The sequence below is a fragment of the Herpailurus yagouaroundi genome, unplaced genomic scaffold, assembly GCF_014898765.1.
Source record: "Herpailurus yagouaroundi ecotype Mexico unplaced genomic scaffold, PumYag 141, whole genome shotgun sequence".
In the NCBI taxonomy this organism is placed as follows: Eukaryota; Metazoa; Chordata; class Mammalia; order Carnivora; family Felidae; genus Herpailurus; species Herpailurus yagouaroundi.
Window position 1 is genome coordinate 34522917 of NW_024412396.1, and position 27492 is coordinate 34550408.

General features: G+C 38.8%; 2 protein-coding genes across 4 annotated transcripts; one reads left to right on the top strand and one right to left on the bottom strand.

Annotated features, from left to right (window-relative positions):
* Positions 1–3890: 3890 nt before the first annotated feature.
* Positions 3891–11729, top strand: TOMM20L (translocase of outer mitochondrial membrane 20 like). Its single transcript, XM_040477279.1, is given in 5 exon segments — positions 3891–4054; positions 4186–4229; positions 5344–5425; positions 10491–10637; positions 11531–11729. Coding segments are annotated over 5 exon segments (486 nt in total). The 5' UTR covers positions 3891–3918; the 3' UTR covers positions 11608–11729.
* TIMM9 (translocase of inner mitochondrial membrane 9) lies at positions 11269–27225 on the bottom strand. 3 transcript variants are annotated; one of them, XM_040477277.1, is made up of 6 exons: positions 27035–27225; positions 24383–24471; positions 21414–21467; positions 13581–13645; positions 13108–13203; positions 11269–12197 (listed from the first exon to the last, which is right to left on the bottom strand). In XM_040477277.1, the coding sequence occupies exons 4-6, from the start codon at positions 13617–13619 to the stop codon at positions 12063–12065; spliced, it is 270 nt and encodes an 89-aa protein (XP_040333211.1). In that variant the 5' UTR covers positions 13620–13645; positions 21414–21467; positions 24383–24471; positions 27035–27225; the 3' UTR covers positions 11269–12062. The 3 variants fall into 3 exon arrangements, with proteins under 3 accessions (XP_040333211.1, XP_040333210.1, XP_040333212.1); XM_040477276.1 differs by lacking the exon at positions 21414–21467 and having other exon boundaries at positions 27035–27215; XM_040477278.1 differs by lacking the exons at positions 21414–21467; positions 24383–24471 and having other exon boundaries at positions 27035–27224.
* Between the last annotated feature and the right edge of the window lie 267 nt (positions 27226–27492).

The window sequence follows — 27492 nt, forward strand, 5'->3', positions numbered from 1 at the left end:
GGTTAGTGAGTTCAAGCCCCACATCGGGTTCTGTGCTGACAGCTCAGAGCCTGGAGCCTGCTTCAGATTTTGTGTCTCCCTCTCTGCCCCTCCCATTTGTACTCTGTCTCTCTCTCAAAAATAAAATAAATTTAAACATTAAAAAATTAAAAAACAAAAACAATGCAAGGGGTGCCTGGGTGGCTCAGTCAGTTAAGCATGTGACTTTGATTTTGGCTCAGGTCATGATCTCATGGTTTAGGAGTTTGAGGCCCATGTCTGGTTCGGCACTGGCAGCGTGAAGCCTGCCTGGGATTCTCTCTCTCTCTCTCTCTCTCTCTCTCTCTCTGCCCCTCCCCTGCTTGTGCACTTTCTCTCTCAAAATAAATAAATAAAGTTTAAAAATGCAGTTAAAAGAAACAGACTAAAGATTTGAACATACACTTCATCAAAGAAGATATACGAATGGCCAATAAAGCATATGTAAACGGTGTTCATACAGAAAATGAGATAACTTACAAACTAGAAAATATTTATAAAACATGTATCTGACAAAGGACTGTTTTAGTACATTCGAGCTGCTATAACAAAAATGCCATAAATTTGGTGGCTTATAAACATTTATATCTCACAGATCTGGAGGTTGGGAAGTCCAGTAAAGGTGCCAGCATGGTTGGGGGGGGCCTTTTGGGGTGAAGGAAGCCAGGTTGCTCTGTGGAGCCGCTTTTATGAGGGCACTGATCTCAATCATGAGGGTTCCATCTCATGATATAATCACCTCTCCCAACCCCCACCTCCTAATACCATCATTAGAGACTAGAATTTTAACAACATGAATTTCAGGGGTCCACAACCATTCAGATCAAGCAGACTATTATCCAAAATAAACAACAACAACAAAAAAAACCTCTTCCAATTCAACAATAAGAAAAACAACTGGATTTTAAAATGGGCCAAAGACCTTAACAGACACTTCACCAAAGACGTACAGATGGCCAAAACAAACAAACAAAAAAGTACAGATGGCTAATAACCACATGAAAAGATGCTCCACATCATATGTTAACAGGGAAATGCAAATTAAAACAATTAGATATATCTACACTATTAGTATACAAAAGTCCAAAACACCGACAATAGCAAATGCTGGCAAGAATGTGAAACAACAGAAACTTTTCATTTGTTGCTGGTGGGAATGCAAAAATGGAACAGCCCCTTGGGAAGACAGTCTAGCTGCCTCTAATTCCTTATAAAAGTACACCTGTTACCATATAATCTGGCAATCATGCTCCTTAGTATATTTACTGACGGTGAAAACTAAGGAATTGAAAAATCTGCACACAGTTGTTGACAACAGCTTGATTCATAATTGCCAAAACTTGGAAGCAATCAAGATGCCCTTCAGCAGGTGAACGAAAAACCTTGGTATATCCAAACAGTGGGAATCATGTAGCACTAACAGAAGTCAGCTATCAAGCCATGAAAAGACATGAAGGAAGTGTAAATGCATATTACTAAGTGAAAGAAGTCAATCTGAAAAGGCTGCACATTGTATGATTCCAAGTATATGATATCCTGGAAAAGGTAAAAGTGCCGATACAGTAAAAAGATCAGTGGTTGCCACCGGCTGGGGAGTGGGGTGGAGGGATGGATAGGTGGAGCACAGAGGATTTTTAGGGCAGTGAAACTATTCTGCATGTTACCATGATGATGGATACATATTACTATACATTTGTCAAAACACACATTGGTACATCAAGCGTGTACCCTAGTGTAAACTATAAACTGTGGGTGACAATGATGTGTAAATGTAGGTTTATCAGTTATAACAAATGGGGCAGTCTGGTGTGGTGCCACACGCTGGCGTGGTAGCACTCTAAAATGGTAAAATTAAGAAGGCTGGCCTTGGGGCGCCTGGGTGGCTCAGTCGGTTAAGCGTCCGACTTCAGCTCAGGTCACGATCTCGCGGTCCGCGAGTTCGAGCCCCGCGTTGGGCTCTGGGCAGATGGCTCAGAGCCTGGAGCCTGCTTCCGATTCTGTGTCTCCCTCTCTCTCTGCCCCTCCCCCGTTCATGCTGTGTCTCTGTCTCAAAAATAAATAAATGTTAAAAAAAAATTTTTTTTTTAAAAATAAAAAATTATAAAAAAAAAGAAGGCTGGCCAACCAAATGTGGGTAACAGTACGAAGTAACTGAAACTCTCATACGCTGTTGGTGGGAATGCAAAATGGTACAACCACTTTGGAAAAATGTTTGGCAGTTTCTTTAAAAATTAAACATAGTCCTACCGTATGATCTAGCCATTTCACCTGTAGGTATCTACTTAAGAGAACAGGAAATACGTGTTCATATAAAGACTTATATACAAATATTTATAGCAGTAATAGCCAAACACTGGAAACAATCCAAATGTTCATCAATAGCTGACTGGTTATGAATGGTTAAACAAATTATAGTATATCCATAAAACGGAATACTACTTATCAATAAAAATGAAGTATTGGCAAAACAACATAGATGCATCTCAAAATAATTATGCTGAGTGAAAGAAGGCAGACAATAGAGTATTATATATTGTATGATTCCATTTATATAATGATCTAGATAATGCAAACTAATCCATAATGACAGAAAATAGGAGATGGCGGGGGAAGCGGGAAACAAAGGGCAGAAGAAGAGATTAAAAAGGGAGCTGGAGCCCGAGGAAACTTCTGAGATGATAGATATTATTATCTTGATTTTGGTGAAGATTGAGAGCAGCCAGCCTGGAAAAAGATCATTTGGAGCTGGGCTAAACCCATCTCCAAGATTCTGAACCAAAAACCCTTCCCAGTTCACCAGTAACACTGGATGCTGATGTTGTCCTCTCCTCTGTTTGATTACAATCAGATTTTGACATTAGCCCGAGTTCCCAAATAGAAGACAGAGGAAAGAACACACCATACCCAACAAAATAATTATATGTGACTTACACCTGCTAACTCTTAAATTGTGAGGGCCTGGGCTGCTTCTGGCGACCGAGGGCAGTCATGCAGTGATGAACATACGCTAATAATGTAAGCTGTAAACAGCAGTTCAGTAACCTAACAAGAAGGATACGTAATTTACTTCTTTAGGTCCTTTGGTTCTTTAGGTCCTTATGCCTTCCTTTTGGCTTAGTAGAAAAATCAAAGCTCTGTATTTGGGGTTAGTCTTACCTCCATTTTTTTTCTGCTGTGTTTGAATAAAACAAATATTAGAAGGAAACACATCTAGGCTAGTTAAGTATCATGGGTCTCTCAGAGCCGATTTTGCTTTGGGACCTTTGTCGTGCCCAGCCCAGAAAATTCACTCCCTCCCCCACCCCCCAACCCCCGGGCTAATATTATTGCTTCCAAAGTCTTCTTTCCTCCCACTATTGAGCTAAGGTGGTCGGGGACGTGGGATGGCCGAGTTCTTTTTCGGGGACAAGGCAGACCAGGTTGGGGGCACGGGCTAGCAGTGTTCAGGTGCTCAGCGGGCAGCGCTGCGCGCTAGGAGTTGACCGAAGTGAATCAACTTCAATTCTCATGTGAGGCAACAGGGGCCTGACGGAGGATCCAGTTCCAGCTACCCAGATTCCTGACACACTGTGATGTGCCTGAGTGGGTGTCGTCAGCACAGGGACGGGAGCGCGTTTGGGTAAGGGGTTCCGAATTTGGAGTGCGACAGACCTGTTTCCAACAGAGCTCGGCTACTCGGCGGCCGTGAGACCTCGCACGCTCGTCCTCTCGAGCCCCCGGTCTCCTCCTCGCTCGGCCAGCCGCGGCGCGAGGCGTCGACGCGCCGCTCCGCAAGCCTGCGGCCGCACGCCCAGGAAGCCCCGAGGCCGGGATGGGTGCCGCGCCGACGCCCCCTGGCGGCCGGCTCCCCGCCCTCGCCGGCCCGCGCCCAACGCTCGGCTCCTGGACGCCGGCGGCCGGATGCCCTGCGTCGGCACCGTCCTCTGCCTCCTGGCGGCTCTGGCTGCCTGTGGCGCCGTCGCCTTCCTCGGCTACTGTGTGTACTTCGACCGGAAGCGGCGTGGAGACCCCGCGTTCAGGCGCCGCCTGCGGGACAGTGAGTGCGACGGCTGCGGCGGTGCGCGCGGCCGGGCGGGCGGCGAGCCAGCCCACGGGGTGAGGGCTTCGCGGGGCGCACGCGGGCGTCGGGATGGCTCCCGAGTGGCACGTGCCCGGTCGTGTTTGCAGAAAGAAGAGCCCAGCACCAGAAGGCAGAGGGACGGGGCGCCCAGGTGAAGTGTTTAGCGACGCCGAGGTGGCGTTATAGTGCGTAACCTCCCCGCCGTGCAGATTCTGGCTCGGCGTCAGGGTCTCAGTCTGGTCCATGAGCGGGCATTTCGGAGCGCCCTTCCGCCTGCCTGCCCGCGCCCGGCTTACACGCGGGCGTAGTTTTTAATTGCTTACAAAAGGAAGGAAAGAAGAACGATTTGGGGTTATGACAAAGCTCATCCCGCTCTAAAAAGAGAATTCTTGGGGACAGCAAACATAAAACATAAAAAGTCTCCAGATAGACCAGACTGGAGCTGAAGTGATTGGCAGTAGAGTTGATACTTTGGGTCAAGGATTGTCCACTGTACCTACCTTTAAAGACCAGCCCTGGGGGGCGCCTGGGTGGCTCAGTCGGTTGAGTGTCCGACTTCAGCTCAGGTCACGATCTTACAGTCTGTGAGTTCGAGCCCCGCGTCGGGCTCTGTGCTGACTGCTCAGAGCCTGGAGCCTGCTTCAGATTCTGTGTCTCCCTCTCTCTCTGCCCCTTCCCCACTCATGCTGTCTCTGTCTCAAAAATAAATAAAAACATTAAAAAAAATTTAAAAAAATAAAATAAAATAAAGACCAGCCCTGGGCTTGGTACCAGTGATGACGCCATCCTGCGATGCTGGTTACCTTCATTAACCAGCCTGACGCAAGCCATAGCGTGCCTCTGAACACCACCACCCACTGCCCCGCCAACCGCTCGTCGTGCCCATTGCCAAATCTACAAGCACTGTTAATACCCTAGGCAAGAAAACAAATTGGCAACATGCGAAGCTATGTTTGCTGTAGTTAATTACACTAGGACTTCCGCTATGTGTACGTAGAAGCTAGGTCAAATATAGATGAAAGTTATTACAAGCATCTCAACTTAATTTCGATATGCCATGTATTTTTTTAATCACCTAAAATTGTTAACTCCATTTTGAGTTGTTTTAAATATTAAAAAGAACAACTATGTTTATCATACTTTGGATTTAGAGACTGGGTGCAAGATACAGGTTTTTTTTTTTAAATAAAAATTAAATAATTTTGATCAGTAACCCTATGCCTTACATTCATTACTCATGGCTAAATATTTCGTGAATCTTTTAGTTATGGGATCCAGCAAAGAATGAAAAATTGCAAGAACTTTTTCTGCAAGAGGCACAAATGGGAGAACTTTGGTTATCCAGAGGTGAGAATGTAGACATTTTTTTGTAAGCGGTTACTTTTGATAATATAGGTTCAAAAAATATTTGATTGGTATTTGTATGTCAAAAAACTTAACTAGCTAGCTGTGTTAACTAACTTGCTTTTTAGTTAAAGAGAAACTGCCCCAGCATTTTTCCTTGATTCCACTGTTCATCCCTACCATATTATACTGAGCATTCAGGTTGATGGTGCAGTCTAGGAAATGGGCAGATGGAGAAGCGAAGCCAAATACAGTTAACACATCATTTATCATCAGGTAAAATTCTAAGTAAATGAACTTTCCAAATTACTAAATGTTGTATGAATTAAAATTTTAAAAAGTTTGAGCTGTTTTATAAAAATTTTCCTGCATTTTGAAGAGTATTCTTAATAAAATAATTACCATTTTTTTAAGTTCATTTATTTGAAAGAGTGAGGGAGGGACAGAAAGAGAGGGAGACAGAGAATCCCAAGCCAACTCTGTGCTGTCAGCACAGAGCCGGACTTGGGGCTTGAGCTCACAAATCCCAAGATCATGACCTGAGCCAAAATCAAGAGTTGGATGCTTAACCAACTAAGCCATTCAGGCACCCCAATAATTATTAAAAAAAAATTTTTTTTTAAAAAAATTTTTTTTCAACGTTTTTATTTATTTTTGGGACAGAGAGAGACAGAGCATGAACGGGGGAGGGGCAGAGAGAGAGGGAGACACAGAATCGGAAACAGGCTCCAGGCTCTGAGCCATCAGCCCAGAGCCCGACGCGGGGCTTGAACTCACGGACCGCGAGATCGTGACCTGGCTGAAGTCGGACGCTTAACCGACTGCGCCACCCAGGCGCCCCTAAAAAAATTTTTTTTAATGTTTATTCATTTTTGAGAGATGGAGAGAGACAGAGCTTGAGTGGGGAGGGGCAGGGAGAGAGGGAGACACAGAATCCAAAGCGGGCCCCAGGCTCTGAGCTGTCGGCACAGAGCCTGATGTGGGGCTCAGACCCACGGACCATGAGATCGTGACCTGAGCTGAAGTCAGATACCCAACTGAGGATAAATCATTATAAATGACCATTTTTGTATGTTTAATATAGTGATGTATGTAGGGGCTATAATGGCCATGAACTGTATTTTGAATTATAATTTATCCCAACCTATTTCCACATAGATTTAAGAAGACTTCACAATATTGTCAGGTAAAATGATGGTAGATGATGTAAGTATTTTATAAATATTGTGTATAGTAATCATGTCTTTGTTCTGGTGCTAAACCCTGGGAAGGAAAGTAATTTGCTTTTAGGCTTCTTATGTAAGGGATGAATGATGTTGCTGGATAAATGAGCATTATACCCATTTATGTATCTTTCAAGTTTTGCAAATTTCCTCTCATCATAGTGCCTGTACCTATTTTGGCTCTTTTGATTGTCTTTTTTGAAAAAATTTTGTTTTTTACCTGCAGTTAAGAGGTAGCATCCTCCAGAATTTATGAAAACAAAGTTAGGATCCTGGACAACAGGTAGCAATACTCATGATTTTTACTTTAATTCAGTGGCTTAAAACCATGATAAAGGTTTTGAGAAATGAAAAAAATATTCAGAGTTATTGCATATTAATCATTATAATTTGAAATTTTAATATTCAATATTAGTCTTTTCTTTTAGGAAGTTTTATAAGTGGGCTAAAAATATCTTAAATATTAATGACAAAATTAATAGTTAGAACTGACTTAAATGATAGAAACAGGAGTAATTTTTTTTTATTCATTGATTTTTGAGAGAGAGAAAGTGTGAGCAGGTGAGGGACAGAGAGAGAATCCCAAGCAGGCTCCACACTGTGAACACGGAGCCTGATGTGGGGCTTGAACCCATGAACTGTGAGATCATCATTATCTGAGCCAAAGTCAGACACTTAACTGACTGAGCCACCCAGCTGCCCCTAAACAGGAATGGTTTTATACAAAGAAGTAAAGCATAAGTTTTAAGGACCTTCATTTGCACAGGGCTTTTTGAATATTCTGGGAGGAGTCCTACCAATTTTGTATTCATAATTTTATAATCTTTTTATTTCCTTTTTTTCTTTTTTACATTCTTTGTCTTGGGGCGCCTGGGTGGCTCAGTCGGTTAAGTGTCCGACTTCGGCTCAAGTCATGATCTTGTGGTGAGTTTAAGCCCCGCGTCGGGCTCTGTGCTGACGGCTCAGAGCCTGGAGCCTGTTTCAGATTCCGTGTCTCCCTCTCTCTCTGACCCTCTCTGACCATTCATGCTCTGTCTCTCTCTGTCTCAAAAATAAATAAACGTTAAAAAAATAAAATAAAATTTTATATTCTTTGTCTTAAAAGGGCCCCCCAGGGGTACCTAGCTTGCTCATTCAGTAGTGCATGTGACTCTTGATCTCGGGGTCATGAGTTTGGACCCCACATTGGGGGTAGAGATTACTTAAAAAAATAAAATCTTTTAAAAGAAAAGCCCCCCCCCCCAAATATATAAACTAGGGGCCTCACAAAATATGGATTAATTCCTAGATGTGGATACTGCTTGGACATAGGGGGAAATTAAAATAGAATCTTTGTGTTTTAACATTTTTTGAATTGGGATAGTGTAAATATGGAGAGAAAAGTAGGAATTATAAATTAAAAACAGTTACTTTATGACACATCTTTATTCACTTTATGTTTAAGAGTCTTCATGTCATAGAGGTGAATATGTTACAAATATTGAGATGATTAAAACAAAAATTGCAAACTTATGTTTTAAAAGTTTTACCTCTTAAGGATAACGTATTTCTGTTAAATCCCTAAATTGGTTAGTTATTTAAGGGTTATGTATGTCCCTATTTTACTTCTAATGGAGTTCTCATTTTGGTTGCTTACTTAAAATCCCACCAAACCCCAAACCAATTAAATAAAAATTTCTGGGGTGGGACTCAGGCATCAATATTTTTAAAATGTCCCTAGGTTATTATAATACACTGAGGACCAGCATTCTAATATGATTTTTCACCTAGTTTTCTGTAATCTTTTCCATTTTCTCCACTTTCTTCTGCCACCACCCCCAATTTTCGTTCCTTCGCTGTCAGGTAGTATAGTCCTCATCATGGTTGTGTCCACCTAGGACCACAGAGCCAATAATTTTGATTGAAATTTCTGATTAGCTGATTTGATTGAATTTATTGGTTGGTTGACTTAGTTGACCAAATTGATTTTGTGTCACATTAGCTCTATCAATTTGAGAGGAGGCACTATTATATCTTTTTCCTTAAAAGGTTCAATACGATCAAAGTATTTTGACTTAATGTGTCATGTCTATAAAGCTGTGATTTTATTAATTTAAAAATAAACCTTTCAGTGAAATACTAGTGCAGTATTCCATCTAAGAAATACCTTCTTTAAATGCCTACAAAGTTACTTAAAACCCAGCAATGGAAGTTTCTTAGGTTGAAAACGTAAAATTAGGTGTCTAGACACAAGACCTTTAACTCTTAAAACCTATGTAATATAGGCAAGGTTTGCTTTGTGAGTCTGAGTTAGGTCATGTTCTTCTGATGCTTTTTCAGTTTAAACTTCATACAAATCTGGGAACATTGTTTTCTGTCATGCACTTTTATCTTCAGATGACCAAGTATTTCAACCAACAAATGGAAAATCATGAAACACCTGAGAGGCAAGCACACTGTGTTCAAGGTTCAGAAAATTAGGTTCTATTACTAATTATGGCATTAAATAGTTCTGAAACTTTAAATCATTTCACTGATCTTTGCCTCAGTTTCTTAGAATGAAGTAGTGAGACTAAGTGTTTCCATGTTTTCACTCAAACAAATTCTATGATTGGGGCACCTGGGTGGCTTAGTTGGTTAAGCATCCGACTCTTGATTTTAGCTCAGGTCATGATCCCACGATTCATGAGTTTGAGCCCCGCATCAGGCTTGGCGCTACTCAGAGCCTGCTTAGGATTCTCTCTCTCCCTCCCCCTCCCCCACTCTCTCTCAAACATTAAAAAAAAATTCTATGATTAACTTCCACATTACACAACTTTTCATTCTTACTTTACAGCCAATCACCCTAAAACTCATTTTAAAACTACTTAGAAGTCAAAGTTCATAAATCTCTTTTCTTCCCCTATATATGTAATTCATGTTACCCTAAACCCTGTTTTAAACTCATTGATAATAGGATTTGTTTTTGAATTCTTATTTAGCCAGAACATCAGGTGTTTCATTTATATTTCATCAGTCACACATGTAGAGTTAAAGATAACCTATCTTCTATCAGTAACAGCAGACCACAACATTTAAAAAATACTCAACACCCCTTTCTCGCAAACCCACATTGCAGAACATGCAAAGTAAGAATGCACTTTTTTTTAAATATTATTTTTGAGAGTGAGTGTGAACGGGGCAGAGGCAGAGAGGGGGACAGGGAATCCAACGTGGCTGTGCACTGTCAGCACAGGGCCTGACACAGGGCTCCAACTCGCGAACCAGAAGATCATGACTTCAGCCAAAGTCAGCCGCTTAACTGAGCCACCCAGACACTCCCAAGAGTGCACTTTTTAATAGTAATTTGGATCATAAGACTATTCATCTTGCAGCTTGATCACAGTGAATCAAAAATTTTTAAATGTTTATTTTTTTTGAGAGAGAGAGAGCGTGAGCAGGGGAGGGAGAGAGGAGACACAAAATCCGAAGCAGACTCGTCTCTGAACTGTCAGCATAGAGCCTGACGCAGGGCTCAAACCCACAAACTGTGAGATCATGACCTGAGTCAAAGTCAATGCTAAAGCGACTGAGCCACCCAGGCCCCTCTGATCACAGTGAATCTAATTGACAGCTCAGCATTTGTCCCATTTATAGTCTTTACTCTTTTTGTTTATTTTGAGAGAGCATGAACCAGGGAGAATCAGAAAGAGTGGGAGAAGGGGAGAGAAAGAAAGGGAAAGAGAATCCCAAGCAGGCTTGTTTATATAGTCTGTAGTTTGATATGCTTTTTGCATTTTAATACTTGGTGTTTTCTTGGTAATTTGTGGAAGGTATATTTTGAAGAACGTTAAAATTTTGCTTTAAACCTTATCAATCTGTTTTAGGAGACCATCGATTGGGGGTTGAACATCTCAGCAATGCCCTTTTAGTGTGTGGACAACCAGAGGAACTTCTGAAGGTTTTCAAACACACACTCCCTCCTAAGGTATTTGAGATGCTGTTGCACAAAATTCCCCTTGCCAGGTGAGCACGTACTTAATTGTCTTTGCTAAATTAACCATGTTAGGCTTGATTACATAAAAATAGCAGTTTGTGTGTGGATGGCCCAGGGTTTTAAATGAGTAAAATCTCTGAATTTTTGGTTGCTTTCTTGCCTGATGAGGGAAACAAGCATATTCTTTCATGTTTCTTTAACTATAATGAATTGTTTATTTTGCTGAGTCTCCTAGATGTTTCAACATTAAAGAGAGCATTAATATTTTGTTTTTGTACTTTCAAAGACACAACAATTAGTGACTGCAATGTCAACAGAAGCCTGTAAAATAAATGGTATTGTTAGTTATATGATGTAATAGCTTCAAAATTAGATGTAATACAGAAAACCTTAGTTTATCAAAGCAGAATACTTCTGGCTTCAAATAATATGACAAAACAGAAACCACTTTGATAATGTAAACATATAGGCTAATTATAATTAGTACTCTCTTAAGTGCAAGTTTAGATTGGTATCAAATGAAATCCATTCATAAGTCCATTTATTAGTAGGTATTAGTCTATGTACATTTTCCAAACTGCTTGGTATACTTATGCATCAACTAGAATTTTCCTGCAGATGTTTGGATTTGTTTTAGGATTCCTTTAGCTCTAAGACACTACTATAACTTCGGTTCACTTTTTATTGCATTGATCACATGACATAGCTGAGAATACACTGTATATTGTTAGACTCTCAGCGTTCGGACAAAACACAAAACACAGTCTTCACTAGAGCATAATAGTCAACTCTTAAACATTCCCAAGGTAATCTCAGATGGGATGTGTCCTGAAGATATATGAAAATATGGCTAGGATAAGAATGTGTAATACCCATCCTGATGCAAGAAGGGACGCAAGAAAAGGATTGTGCATTGAAATTATTAGCAAGTAACTATTTTATGTATTTACCAGCAATTTGAGACAGACATGAATGAACAGGAATACTTGGAGGATGATCGTGATTGAAAAACATTTCAACGTATCCACAGTCCAGTCAGCATACTATGGTACTATATATAGTATAAACAACTGCTCAGTGATATTTCCATTTATTTTACTTTTAGTAATAAAAAATTTTTTCTATCTCATACATGATTGAACACATTATTTTGCTTTTAAAATTAACAGTCACAATTGAAGAAACAAAGGTTTATTTATCTAATGAAGTTACCAAGCTGCTGAATCTTAAGGCCTCAACAAATGTTGCATCTTATTATTTTGATTGAACAATAAGACCTTCTATTTTGATTATTCGTGGTAAATAGCAATTTTGTTTCTCTAGTTGTTTCCCACTTGCCAGTCAGTCATGACAGCTTAACATGGTGGCTACTGCTTTCAGGGGATTCCATCAGATGAATCCTCATTTCCATCACAACAGCTGCTGGCAATGTTTCATCTAAAGTCCAGCCATCAGGACTCCTCTATCGTGGTTGGCCAAGGAGTCCTGCTTTGGCTGCCAGGGCTTCATTCTGCTGAATATGATATTCCTGAAATCTCATGGATATTCTTTGTGTCATTTTTAAATATTTCTGTAAGCAATGTTCTGAACAGGTGGTCTAGAAATAAAAAGAGAAGATCCAGGAGGCAACACAGAAATATTAATGTTTTTAAACAATGCATGTATTTTTACATAAACAACCAGTGGGTGCTTTTCTTTTCTTTGAATATATGAGAACTAAGTGGTATTGAGTAGTGAGTGATCATAGCTTTCAATTGTTAATAGTTTCATCCATTTACAAAAATTAATATATACTGAATGCCTACTAGTTTGTAAGCACTAAAAACAATGGTAATGTCCCTGCCTTTTGCATATCTCATTCTGATTGTTAAAACATAGGCCCAGTAGTTTGTTCCTTTTTAATGAGAAGCTCCATTCCCAATATTCTTAAATTTCAACACTTCTTTTTAACAAGAATATTATACTTAGCATTTTTCAAACTTTGTCATTTATTTAACAAGGACTTACTGATTGCTAGTTATATGTTCTTGGCATGAATGAATATCACTTTCAGCCAATATATAAATGTTTTGATGAGGGTGTTAAAAGTTACGACTTCTGAGAGGATTACGTTTTCAGAGTCCACCTATGCAATATGAGCCACCAAATTTAAGCTCTGCTTTTTCCAAAATTAACCTGAATTCTCAGGGTCAAGTTTCTCTAGCCAGGCCATCTTGACTGAAAGCTAATTAGTAAGAATCTTTGCCATGGAACAATAATTTAGCAAGCCCCAGGCATCTTAGCTACAAAAACCAAAATCTGCCATGGTACGGTAGGACTGTCATATTAAATTTGGGATCATTTAACTCAAGGCCATGGGTCTCGACTGCTTCAGTTCCTCTGAGCAATGGAACATAAAACCACATTCCTGTAATAACTAGGAACAAGCGAAATGGTGAGGGGGGGGATCTCATTTCTATTGTTTATGACAAGCTTTCAGAGTTTTTAGTGGGCAGTGCTTTTCATACCTCTTCAGGTTTTACTTCTCTTGTTGTGAAGTCTTTAACGCAGTCCAAAAAGCAGGTTTCTGTAAGTTTATTGTAGGTTCCAAGAAATTCTTTAAACTACGAACAAATCAGAGCATTCTTTAATATTTGGTTTTTTAAAACAAAGATGTTTTGAAACTTTAATTACTGATGTTTTGTATTTGGGCAAAATACCCTGTTATACTTGAACTAAAAAATTCTTTCCTTCACTCAGGTGGGTATAGTATGACCTGTAGAGTATGATCTATAAAACATAGTCAAATTTTCTAGTTAAATATTTTTTTTTTGCATTATCTGTCAAGTTATCTGAAAAAAAAAATGTTTCATATGATTTAAAATCCATTTTTGGAAATGAAATTTGAAGTTATTTTGTGAGATCACTGACTGACATGGTTGCACCCAGAAGTGCCTTAAATTTTTTGCAAAATTCTTTTTCATTAATTGTAATACCTTACCTGTTTTATCTGATCAGATTCTGGTATTTGTGCAGCCATATTCTTTTGATATGTTTATTAGTCACCTAATTTAAAAATTAAGGAAAAGTTAGTCTGTGAACAAATATTTTTTGGCTCACTGAAGAGTTAGGTATTAAAACAAATACAGGTTATTAAAAGAAATGAAACGAAGTTTACCTGAAATTATTTTCTTTATTTTATAAATTTCTAATGGGGTATGTAATTATATCCATCCTCCCAGGTCATTAATGGCAACAAGGAACGCTATAGTTTAGAATTAGATTTTTTTAATGCTGGCCGTGGGCCCCGTTTATCTAAATCTCGTTTTAAGACAGCTTGCTTTGCTACCTTGCAAAGTCACTTGCCACAGCCTCATTCCTAGTAGTTTTAAGGGAAACCAAGAGATCTCTGATGTCTTCTTCAAGTACATAACTATTCCACTGGTTCCTAATGTAACTCTGATCTAACATAACAACGATCCTTCTGTTATCTCTACATAAATACACAGCTTCTATTAATTGTTCTTAAGCACCATCCATTTATAAATCAACAACTGTAATGAAAGATACTCAGTTTTCTAAAAGACTTTAATGGAAGTACAGGAGTTGTACATTCTGTAATTCAAAAAGTGTAATCACAGAGACTTATTAGAAACTTTTGAACCTATGACATTTGTGATCTAACTTGGGGGCAACAAAGAAGTGAAGGTAAGTCAAGAAAGCCTTTCTGAATTACTAGGATTTTCACATTGTTAAATGGAGAGCCCAGGCTCAGTTAATCCAGATATAACAACGTATCCCATTACTTACTTGTTCTATTCTGGCTAGTTCTACAATAGATGAACATCTCATATGAAAGATTTATATAAAATAAAGCTTTTTAAAAGTAGAAATTAAACAGCATGAAAAGGGAAGAATAAGCAAATACTAACCATGTATACTGTAAACTAACAGAACTTCTAGGCATTATATTTAGCTTTGAGTTTTCTGATACTGAATGCAAACATGATAAACCGAAAGTGTATATCATTCTTATAGACTTGTCAATATCTAAAGTGGCTGTGAAAAGCAGGAAATTTTCATGAAGCTTATATGGAGATAAAACTAGGAAATTTCAGCACAGGACAAAGTGTACATTACTATCATGAAAAAAATTTTCATTTTGATTAATTAATACAATCAGTAGTAATTCCATTGCAGCATTTCCAACCACATATACACCTGCTCCTCTTTTGCATTTATTCTTTACTCCTCTTTTTTCCTTATCCTTAAGTTCCTATTACTGACATTTTTTTTCACATGCAAGGGAAAGTACTCATTCTTTTCTATCTGGTTTTTAAGATATTTATATTGTTTATTTTTGAGAAAGAGTGTGAGTGGGGGAGGAGCAGAGAACAAGGGAGACACAGAATCTGAAACAGGCTCCAGGCTCTGATCTATCAGCACAGAGGCCAACGTGGGGATCGAACTCAAGCAACAGGGGATCATGACCTGAGCTGAGGTCGGAAACGTAACCAACTGAGCCAGCCAAGTGGCCCTGCTCTTCTTTTTTTTAAATAATTTTTTTAACATTTATTTTTGAGAGACAGAGACTGACAGAGCACGAGTGGGGAGGGCAGAGAGAGAAGGAGACAGAGAATCCAAAGCAGGCTCCAGGCTCTGAGCTGTCAGCACACAGCCCAGTGCGGGGCTCAAACCCACAAACCATGAGATCATGACCTGAGCCGAAGTTGGATGCTTAACTGACTGAGCCAACCAGGCACCTGTCTACTCCAGATGTTCTAGCCTATAGTTTTCTTTGAAGTAATGATTCATAAAAAGTATAATTGTCTATACTTAAGAGAATCTTTGGCTTAGCAGTAACATGATATAGACCATCTTTGCTATTAAACCTCCTCTATATCCCTTACAAATAACGTAGTAGAGGTTTTAGGTTAGTCCAACATGAGGCAACTAGCGTTCCATAAACACCGAAAACGTTAACAAGAATGCTCTTTATTCCTATTTTATTTCACTTTGTAAACAACATACAGTTGACCCTTCAGCAATGTGTGTGTTAGGGGCACCAACCCGACACACAGTCAAAAATCCGCATGTAACTTCTGACTCTCCCAAAACTTAACTACTGATTGGCTACTGTTGATTGGAAGCCTTACTGATAGCATAGCCACTTAAGACATGTTTTGTATGTCATATGTATTGTGTGTACTGTATTCTTACAATAAAGTAAAGAAAATGTTAATAAAATCATAAGGAAAAGACATTTATAGTACAGTACTGTAAAAAATCTGCATAAAAGTGGACCTGTGTAGTTCATACCTGTGTTGTTTTTCAGGGTCAACTGTGTATGTTTTTACCACATAAACTACCTCAAAAATACCAACAGTTACTGCAGGTCACAATTTTTTAGGTGTTACTGTGCTGTTATAAAAAACCACTAACCAAAGAGACAGAGGATTCTATAAATATGTCATACAATGCAGTTTAGGACTAGTGCTTCTGGGAAGATGGAGTGAGAGATGTGCTTTTCCCAATTCCTCTCACTAAATACAACTAAAAGCCCTGGATATTAAATATAAGACAAACCTGAGACTAAAAGGTGGAGAGAAGAAAGTGTATTGGCCAGGACCCTTGGGAACTGAGAAACAAAATAGTGGTGAATTCTCTTTTTTGCAAAGAGTTAGAGCTGAAGAAGCCAGCAGTCAGCAGATGCCAATGGGCACAAAGCCCTCCATGCCCCCAAAGCTGGTCCTCTCTAGCCAAAGGGCCAGGAAAGGGGCAGCCTATAAGACAGAAAACTTAAAAAAAAATTTTTTTTTGAACGTTTATTTATTTTTGAGAGACAGAAAGCATGGTGGGGGAGAGGCAGACAGCAAGGGACACACAGAATCTGAAGCAGGCTCCAGGCTCTGAGCTGTCAGCACAGAGCCTGATGCAGGGCTTGAACCCACAAACTGTGAGATCATCATGAACCAAGCTGAAGTTGGATTCTTAAGGCGCCCCAAGACAGAAAACTTTTTTTTTTTTTAATTTTTTTTTTCAACGTTTATTTATTTTTGGGACAGAGAGAGACAGAGCATGAACGGGGGTGGGGCAGAGAGAGGGAGACACAGAATCGGAAACAGGCTCCAGGCTCTGAGCCATCAGCCCAGAGCCCGACACGGGGCTCGAACTCCCGGACCGCGAGATCGTGACCTGGCTGAAGTCAGACGCTTAACCGACTGCGCCACCCAGGCGCCCCAAGACAGAAAACTTAAATGATAATAGCTATACTCCAGGCAAACAAAAAAAATTGTGGCCTGCATCCCCAACCCGCCCCCCCCCCCCCCCCTCCAGTCAACTTAAGCCAAAGCTGGGAGCCTAGACTTCCACCCTCCCTAGGCTGTAATAAGGCATTCCAACCCCTACACTTCAGAGAAGGGAAATTAGGAAGCAAGGACTTCTTTCCTTCCTGGGCATTAATGAGGGCCCTTCATCCCCAACAGGTGTCAGTGGAAACCATATGAGGAGTGGGGACATCTACCTCAATTGGCAGTAATGAGGTACCCTTCTCCCTCCTCTCCAGGTGGTAACAAAGGAGGCCTCTTTGAAATTCAAGGCTAGCGATTACTGTCATATGGTAATTAGTCCACATTCTCTCCTCTGGTGTCAGTGGAGACAGTGGGAGCAGTAATGAGACATGCTAGTCCCTCTAAGCCAGAGTGATACCAATGGAGGCCTACTAGAGAGCCCTAACTCCTACAGTTGCCCTGGCAGTCATGAGGAGCACACCAGCCCCCACACACCTTAAGTGACAGAGTGAGAAGCCTGGACTTCTACTCTACACCTAGCAGTACCTGCCCCCACTTCCGCTAATGGAGTAGTGTCAAAAGGAGCCAGCTAGAAGAGAAAGTTTAAACAAGATCTGGAGCCTCATAATACAATATGTAAAATGTCCAGGTTACAATAAAAATTCACTCATCGTACCAAGAACTAAGAAAATCTCAAACTGAATGAAAAAAGACAGTTAATATATATCCAACTCTGAGATGACAGATTTAGAATTATCTGACAAAGATTTTAAAACTATTATAAAAAACACATCAATGAGCAATTATAAATATGCTTGAAACAAACAAGACATGAGAAGAACCCAATGAAAATTTCAAGAGGTGAAAAATAAAATAACCAAAATAAACTGAACAGATAGATTCAAGAAGCGAATGAATGCAAAGAGCATAATCGCAAAGAAATCTACCTCAGGATGTCACAGCCAAACTTCTAAAAACTAAAGATAAAAATTTTTGAAAGCAGCAAGTGAAAAAGTGACATTTCACCTGCAGGGGAAAATAATTAGGATGACATCAGTCAATCTAGAAATCTGTATCTAGCAAAAATATACCTCAGGACTGAAGGGGAAATCAAGACATTCTCAAATGAAAGAAACTAAAATTTGTTGCCAGCTGACCTATCCTAAAAGAAGGATTAAAGTTCTAAACAGAAAGGAAATGATAATAGGAGACTTGGAACATCAAGAAGGAAAAAAACAGTAATAACAAATGTGAGTAAGTACAATACACTTTCCTTCTCTTCTTGAGTTTCCTAAATTGTGTTTTTCACATTTGATGCAAAAGTTATAAGACTGTCTAATGTGGCTCTAAATGTATATTATAAATGGTGAAGGTAAAAGGAGGTAAAGTTTCTACACTTTACTGAAACTGGTGTTGACACATTAGACTGTGATAAGCTATGTATATATCATGTAGTACCTAGAGCAATCACTAAAAAAGATACATAGGGAGACACACTCAAGAATACTATAGATAAATCAAAATGAAATTCCAAAATATACTCAAGTTATCCACAGAAAGGCAAGAAAAACAGAAAACAAAAATTTAAATAGCAACTTTAAGCCCTAATAAACAATTACATTAAATATAAGCAATAATCAATTAAAAGAGATTGGTAGAATGGATTAAAAAACATGACTATATGTTATCTATCAGAAACTTACTTCAAATATAATGATTGAAAATAAAAAGGATGAAAAAAGATCTGTCAAGCAAACGATCAAAAGAAAATAGTGCATATGTTAATATCAGACAAAGTAGGTGTCAGAGCAAAGGAAATTACAAGACAGAAAGGGACGTTCAGGATTAATCTACCAAGAAAACACAGCAGTTTGCACCAAACAAGAGAGTTGCACAATGTACAGAGTGAAAACTAATAGAACTGAAAGGAAACAGATCTAGTTGGGGACTTCAATATCCCTCTCTCAACAATTAATAGAACTGGACAGAAAATTTACAAGGATATAGAAAAACAATATCATCAACCAACAGGAATCAGTCAACATTTATAGAACATTTTACCCAACACCACAGGATACATATTTTTATCAAGAGCCATGAAACACAGACCAGGACCACATTTCTGAAACCACAGAAAACTTTCTGGACCACAAAAGCAGCCTCAACAAATTTTAAAAGAATTGAAATCACACAGAATGTGTTCTCTGACCACAAAAGAATCAAACTAGAAATTAGTAACAAAAAGAAAATCTCCAAACATTTGAAAAAAATACTTTTTTTTAAAGTTTATTTATTTTTGAGCAGGGCGGGGCGGGGAGAGAATCCCAAGCAGGCTCCATGCTGTCAGCACAGAGCCGAATGCGGGGCTCTATCTCACGAATTGTGAGATCACGACCTGAGCTGAAATCAAGAGTCGGACGTTCAACTGACTGAGCCACCAGGTGCACCTGGAAAATAAACTGCTTCTAAATAATACATGGGTCAAAAGAGAAGTCTCAGAGAAATTTTTAAAAAATTACTGAGCTGAATGAAACTGAAAACAAAACATATCAAAATTTGTGGGACACAGCTAAATCAGCCACGAGGAAAACTGGCACCTAAAGGCATTCACTAGAGAATAGTAAAGGTCTCATATCAATAATCTAAACTTTCACTTCAAGCACCTAGAAAAAGAAAAGCAAAATAATGAAGAGCAGAAATTAATGAAAACAAGTGCAACAGATAATAATCAAAGAAACAACGAGCTGGTTCTCTGAACAATTATAACAAACCTCTAGCAAGGCTAATAAAAAATCACATTATCATTCTAAGGAATGAAACTGGATATATTACCATAGGCCATGCAGACATATAAAGGTAGTAATAGCACTACAAACAACTCCATATACAGAAATCTAACAACCTTGGGAATGCAAGCTGGTGCAGCCACTCTGGAAAACGGCATGGAGGTCCCTCAAAAACTAAAAATAGAACTACCCTACGACCCAGCAATTGCACTACTAGGCATTTATCCACGGGATACAGGTGTGCTGTTTTGAAGGGACACATGCACCCCCATGCTTATAGCAGCACTATCAACAACAGCCGAAGTATGGAAAGAGCCCAAATGTCCATCGATGGATGAACGGATGAAGAAGATGTGGTATATATATACAATGGAGTATTACTCGGCAATCAGAAAGAATGAAATCATGCCATTTGCAACTACGTGGATGGAACTGAGGGTATTATGCTAAGTGAAATTAGTCAAAGAAAGACAAAAATCATATGACTTCACTCATATGAGGACTTTAAGAGATAAAAATGGATGAACATAAGGGAAGGGAAACAAAAATAATATAAAAACAGGGAGGGGAACAAAACAGAAGAGACTCATAAATAGGGAGAACAAACTGAGGGTTACTGGAGGAGTTGGAGGGGGGATGGCTAAATGGGTAAAGGGCACTAAGGGGGAATCTACTCCTGAAATCATTGTTGCACTATATGCTAACTAATTTGTATGTAAATAAAAAAAAATTAAAAAAAAAAAAATCTAACAACTTATTTATGAACTTGTATTATCCTGATATCAGAACCAAAGACCGTACGTAAAATTACAGTAAAATATCCTCATCAAATAGACATAAAAGTATGTGACAAAATAATAACAAATGTAATTCAGCAATATATGAAAGAATTATTCACCTTGAATAAGTGGGTTTACTCTAGACATACAAGGCTGCTTCAGGATTTAGAGAAAAATCATTAGATCATATCAATTGATGCAGAAATACCATTTGACAAATTCAACACCCATTCATGATTAAAAAAAACTTTGAAAAATAAGAAGAGAACTTCTTCAACTTCATAATGAGTATCTACAAAAAACTCTAAGTAACAGTGAGAGGCTAAATATTCTCCCCTAAGATTGTGAGCAAGGCATGAGATCTGCTCTTAGTACTCTTAATATACTGCTGGAAGTTCTACCCACTGCAGTAAAGCAAGAAAAGGAAATAAAACATACAGATGGTAAAGGAAGAAAATAAATTGTTTCTCTTTGCAGATAATTGTGCACATAGAAAATCCCAAGGGATCTACAAAGAAACTCTTAAAACTATCTCTATATACTTGCAATGAATATGCCGACAATTAAAAGTATAATACCGTTAACAGCCACTCTAGAAAAATTTAGCAGTGAGGTGCCTGGGTGCCTCAGTCTGTTAAGCGTCCGACTATGGCTCAAGTCATGATCTCACTGTTTATGAGTTGCAAGCCCTGCAACCAGCTCACTGCTGTCAGTGCAGCACCTGCTTTGGATCCTCTGCTTCCTCTCCATCTGCCCCTCCCCCGCTCATGCTCATGTGCTCTTCTCTCTCTAAAAAAAATAAACATTAAAAAAAAAAAAACCTTAAAAAATTTAGGGGTAAATCTAACAAAGCATGTATAGCACTTGTATGCTGGAAAATATAAAATGCTGATGAAAAAGAATCAAAGACCTAAATAAATGGAGGGACATATTGTATTCATGGATTGGAAGATTCAACATAGTAAGGATGTCCATTTACCCAGAATTAATATACAGGCTTAATGTAATTCCTATCAGGTCCCAGTGAAATTTCCTGTAAATATAGACAAATTTATTTTAAAATTTATATTACCAAGGGGATTAAAATAGTAAAATAAATTAAAAAAACGAATAAAATTGGAGGAGGTCTACTTGATTCTAAGACTTATTATAGAGTTACAGTAATCAGTATAGTGTGCTATGAGTGGAGAGGTAGACATAGTTCAGTGAAACAGAACAGAGAACCCAGAATTAGGGTTACATAAATATGCCCAACTAATTTTTAGTAAAGGTGCAAAAGCAATTAAGTGAAGGATAGCCTTTTCAACAAATGGTGCTAGAGCAATTATATATCCATAGGAAAAAATTTAGCCTCGAAGTCTCTCACTTATGTGTGAGTTATATAAAAATTAACTCAAGATGGATCAGGAACTTAATAAAACATAAATTATTAAAATTTATAGTGACACCACCAAATACTGGTGAGTACGTGGAAAAACTGGATCACTCACTTAGTGGTAATGTAAAATTGTAATGTCACTGCAGTGAACAGTTTGGCAGTATTTTAGAAAATTAAACATGCAACTCCAAATGACCCAGCAATTGTATTCTTTGGCATTTATCACAGAGAAATGAAAACTTACATTCACACAAAAACCTTTACATGAATAGCTATGGAAACTTTATTTGTAACAGTCAAAAACTGGAAACCATCCAGATGTTCTTCAGTAAGTGAACGGTTAAATTGGTACACCAATGCCATGGAATAACTCAGCAATAAAAAGGAATGAGTTTTTTCTTCAGACTTAAATTCTAGTAAATATAGGCTATAATACTGTTTTCAGTAGAATTTAGTGATTCATCACTTACATGTAACACCCTGTGCTCATCACAACAGCTGTACTCCTTAATGCCCAACCCCCACTTGGCCCATCCTCCCACCCAACACCCCTCCAGCAACCTTCAGTTTGTTCTCTATAGTTAGGAGTCTATTAAGATTTCCCTATTTCTTTCCCCCTTCCCCTATGTTTATCTGGTTTCTTAAATTCACATAAGTGAAATCGTATGGTATTTGTCTTTCTCTGACTTACTTCAGTTAGCAAAATTCACTCTAGGTCCATCCATGTCGTTCCAATTGGCAAGATTTCAAAAAAGGAATGAGTTATTGATGCACACAAATTGGAGGAATCTCCAAAGAATGATGCTGAGTGAAAAAAGCCAATCCCTGGTCTCTGCATGACTGGTACTGGTAATTGGTAATCTTGTAATTCAAGTGAGGATCAATGTTATATATACATATATAACATTCATGAAATGACAAACTTACAGAAATAGAGAATATATTAGTGGTTGCCAGGGGTTAAGGCGGGGACAGGGGTAGGAGGGAATTAAGTATTGCTATAAAAAGATGAAGAGACTTCTGTAATGGAAATGTTCTGTATCTTGACTGTATCAACAATATCTGGGGTGTGATATTGTATGTGATATTTTGTAACATGTTACTATTGTGGAAAAGTGGGTAAAGGGCACAAGGGAACTCTGCATTTTCCCCTATAATTGCATGTGAATCTACAATAATCTCAAAATAAAAAGTTTAACATAAAAAAAAAAAAAGGTTGCTCAGATGTCTAATCCTTGCCAAAGAGCAAGATGCAGTGTGCAGTGTAGTGTTAGCAAACGTCCAGAACTAAATTTCTTTTGGCTTCTCACTCAGAAAACAGCTTGAAACGATCCAAGAACTGGTAAAATAACTTTTGTCAAAATAGGTGTTAAATGAAACCACTGTTTTACGAGAACTTTAAAAAATACAAGAGCAATAAAATATGCATTATGGAGCCTGGTTTACCAACAGGCCTCTAGCTGAAATGACAAAAGGACATCAATAAGACTGAGCCTTTTGAATTGTTGAATTGTACAGTAAACTCACTGTACAAGACATTGATGTTTCTACACACAGAAAACAAAAACAGATGATTTCCTTACTTATAAAAACCTTAGAAATTTGCATGTTTGCAGATTGTGATGTCAAAATCCAGTTCTTTTTCCTACTCCTATCCTTTTATTTCTTCAGGTTAAAATTCATATATAATCACTTTTTAACTAGAGTTAAGAGTGGCAGGTCTGAAATATTTAAATGTTAAGTTTCAGAGACTGGTAACACTGTGCTGATTCTACCCCACTTGCCCCTTAGTATATATACAACTCATGGTGACAAATGATGGTTGTTATTGGGAAGTCTTTACCAATGCATAGATGAGGAATGCTCCAAATGTTCTTGTTATGAATTTTATTTAAAAATTATTTTCCTGGTATTGTTTTTTAATATACAGTAATTAACAGTATATATTTCCTCTTTAAATAAAGTTTATCATATTATGAGTAATCTATTTCTTGAGAATTTGGAAAAGAAAAATAGTTCCACTACTCAATTCCCAGATCTACAACTGAACTCAAGAGCTAACAGTTGGTTTTCTCAAGTCTGCCTAAATCTCCAAAGCTCTTCTCTGTCTGTCGTCACGGATATACTTAATTACAGGCATTTGCTCCTAGAAAATATTGGAAATGACGGAGTGAATGATTTTCACATTTACTTGCTAGTCTGGTGTCTTCTATGTCTTGGAGCATTCTGTTTTCCAGTTATTTAATCCTAAATCATGCTGATTAACAAAGTCCAACAGCCACACACACCACCTGATGATGAAAACAGGTAGAAATAATGGGGTTGCCCTTTGATTTAGTCCCAATTTTCAGCTATTACAGCAAATGTTAGTTATTGTAGAGGCAAATATTCAATCAGAGGTTACCTTACAGTTATATCTCTGAAACCTAGAGAGAGAAGGAAGGGATGAGTTCTAGAATCTCTGGCTTAGGTCTTGGGAATGATCACAATACTGTTATTTTTGTGTCAAAATATATAATGAAACCAGGGAACTTAAGAATAAAGAGATTTTATCAGTCATCAATTCAAACCTTTTCTGATGCATGAGTTTCCTTTTTGTTCTGGAAAATTAGTTGTCCAACCTTTGCTTGAATGTCTCCAATGAAGCCTGATTTCTTACCTGAAAAATGAGGGGATTACAGTATGACTGCTGAGGCCCCTTCAAGCTCTGTTTGATGAATTGTAAGCTTCTGAAGGCTAAATTATTTTCAATAAGTGAAATTAGTTTCCTCAATCTATTCTGAGGTTATAATTCCTTGGCAGATGTATTATGAGATATATTAAAAATACTTAAGATCCTTATCTTCCCAGGTAGTATGTTTAGGTAAACACAAGACAAACAATTCCCAGAAATTTTTGAATATTAAAAAAACAAACAAAAAAGCCCCCCAACTAACCAGGATTTAACAGGGGAGATGCAATTTCTTTTTTGGAACCCTATGCAGATTTGTATCAGTTCTGGAGCCAAATTTCTACTTCTGTTCAAACTTAGTTTGCAGTAAGTTATTCTACTGATGTCCTTGTCCTCGGCCATTGTCACAATACCTGACCCTGGTCTCTGCATGACTGGTACTGGTAATTGGTAAGCTTGTAATTCAAGTGAGGATCAAGAATGGATGATAAAACTACTGGGTGACAGTTGGAGAATAGGATATATCCATGGTCTCAAAGTATCTCCACAAATTACTTTTCATCAAAGAAAAATGGTTCCTTTATATGGCAAAGATCTGGCAGTCACCACCATAACCAGTAAAGACACATATCAACTGTGTGGTATTCTTGCCAAAAATGTTTGATCTGATTCTGATCATGAGGGAGTAATTAGGAAAATCCACAATGTGGGACAATTTGTAAGACACCTAGACTAGTCTTTTCAAAAAGTTAAAGCCATAAAGAAAAGTAATAGAAGGCCGCTGTAGATTAAGTGACTAAAGAGTCATGACAACTAAGCAATGTGTGAACTTCGGACCTTGAATCAAAAAAAATATTTGAGTTAAAAATAAAGACATTTTTGGGATAATTGGAGAAATCTGAATATGTTACCTTATTAGGTGTGATAATCTTATTGTGGCTATGTAACAGATTGTTCTTTTTTTCTTATTTTTGAGACAGAGAGAGACACACAGACAGACTGTAACTGGGGGAGGGGCAGAGAGAGAGGGAGACAGGGGATCCAAAGCCAGCCGGCCGTGTGCTGACAGCAGAGCCCAGAGAGCCCAAGGGGGTACTTGAACCCACAAACTGCGAGATCAGGACGTGAGGGGAAGTTGGAAGTCAGAGGCTTAACCCACTGAGCCACCCAGGCACCCCTGTAATAGACTGTTCTTAAGGAGATATATGGTGAAGAAATTAGGGTTAAAGGTCATCATGTCTGAAACTTACTTACAAACAAACCAGCAAAAAGGTGTATCTACTTACATAGGTATGTAAGGAGCTAGGAGAGTGGGAAACCAGAAGCAAGTAAAGATGTTAACAAAACAAAAGAAATGAAAGAAAACAATCTTGTGAGCCATGTTTTTTGTTTCAGGGCTATCGGTGTCTTTGATAGGTCAGATGTCTAAACTGAAGTGAACTAACTTGTCTGATGAGTATAAAATAGGACTCTGCCACATCTGAGCAGGTTTAGGAAGTTATGTCCGATTAACTGGCAACCCTAACTCAACTTATTATTAAGCAGAGCAAAAATTACTTTTGAAAGATTATTGCTTTTGGGTTTAAAGCATGGCTTCCAGGCCTGAAACATAAGCCCATGAGTTAGAGTAGATGGGGGCAAGACTACTTGGGTTTCAGGTCTGATACAAAAGGGTTTGTAAGATCCAAATCAAATCATTTATCCAAGTCATTTTAATAAGTTTCTATGCCTATGGTCACACCTTGTAGACTGCAGGGGAAAGGTCACTTTTTAATATTTAAGCTTCACCTAGAAAATAAGGGAATTAAGTCATCTTCAAAGTCTCTGACACTGTCAATCTTTTAATTCACCTACATTAAAACAAATTGTGGACAAACAGGTACCTTAGAGCCCATTTATGAAGAGAGAAATGTAACTGATATAAATAATTACAGAAACTTATTAAGAATAATTAAAAGGTTCTCCAAAGCTGAGCCCTTAAGGTCCCCTTTAATCCTAGGGATTTTTCTATGAAAGTAGACAGCGGAGATGTAAAAATAAAGAAACTTTGCTATTTAGCTTTTACAGATTACACTTCTTGCTTTGATTAATCGCTTTAAAAACCTTTAGTAATGCGTAAAAGGAAACGTCTAAATAGTGCGTTCTCAAAAATTAGCAAATCAGATAAGGGGTGTTTGTCCATGGTATTCTGTCTGTAGAGAAGATTTTTCAGTTAAAAAGAGGCTCTCTTGCCTGTCAGCTCAAGGTCACTGCGTGGATGCTTTACAATCTAACTCACTGTTCCAAAACAAGACACTGACTCCCCAAACCCGGGCTGGAGGAGGCTCAGGGCCTCAAATTCCGACCCTCACCCCGGTAGCACGAGAAGGTCCCCGGGAAGGTCCCAAACCTGCTCTGGGGACGCAGTCTCCGCAACCCGTCCCCCTCCTCCCCACAGTCCCAAGTACACGCGGAGGCCTCCTCCAGAGACCCCTTCCACCTTTCCGGAGGGTAGTCTCCCGCCCCCCGCCTGGGAACCCGGGATTCTAAGGGCAGAGAAAAGAGACCATACTTAAGCACAGGCTCTCGCATCCGACACCAGTGCGAGGCTGGGGGGCTGCGTTGCCAGTCCAGTCTAGGGGCGGAGGGTCTGGATCAGGGCGGGCGCCGCAGCCGCTGGATGGAAGAGAACACGTGGGAGAGGCGATGTAAAATAGCCCTTAGACTTTTCGACGCGGATTCGTTATAACGCAGGCACTCTAGAGGGAAAGCCGCTATCCCCAGTGAATTCTAAAATCCTTTGGTGATTAAGTTTTGTAGTTGTATGCTTTGTCAGTGCTCTCTTTTCCTGACTTCCAGGTCAACAATAACCCGAATCAGTCGAAAGTTTTTGTAAAATTTACTTACTTAATCCCGCGTCCCTAACGGTCTCCAGGAGCTACACTGTAAACAGTCCCTAAGCAACAGGAGTGGTATTTCCAACTAGGTCGGGATCTGTGCGGGCCTTCGATGGGAATTTCGAGTTTTAGG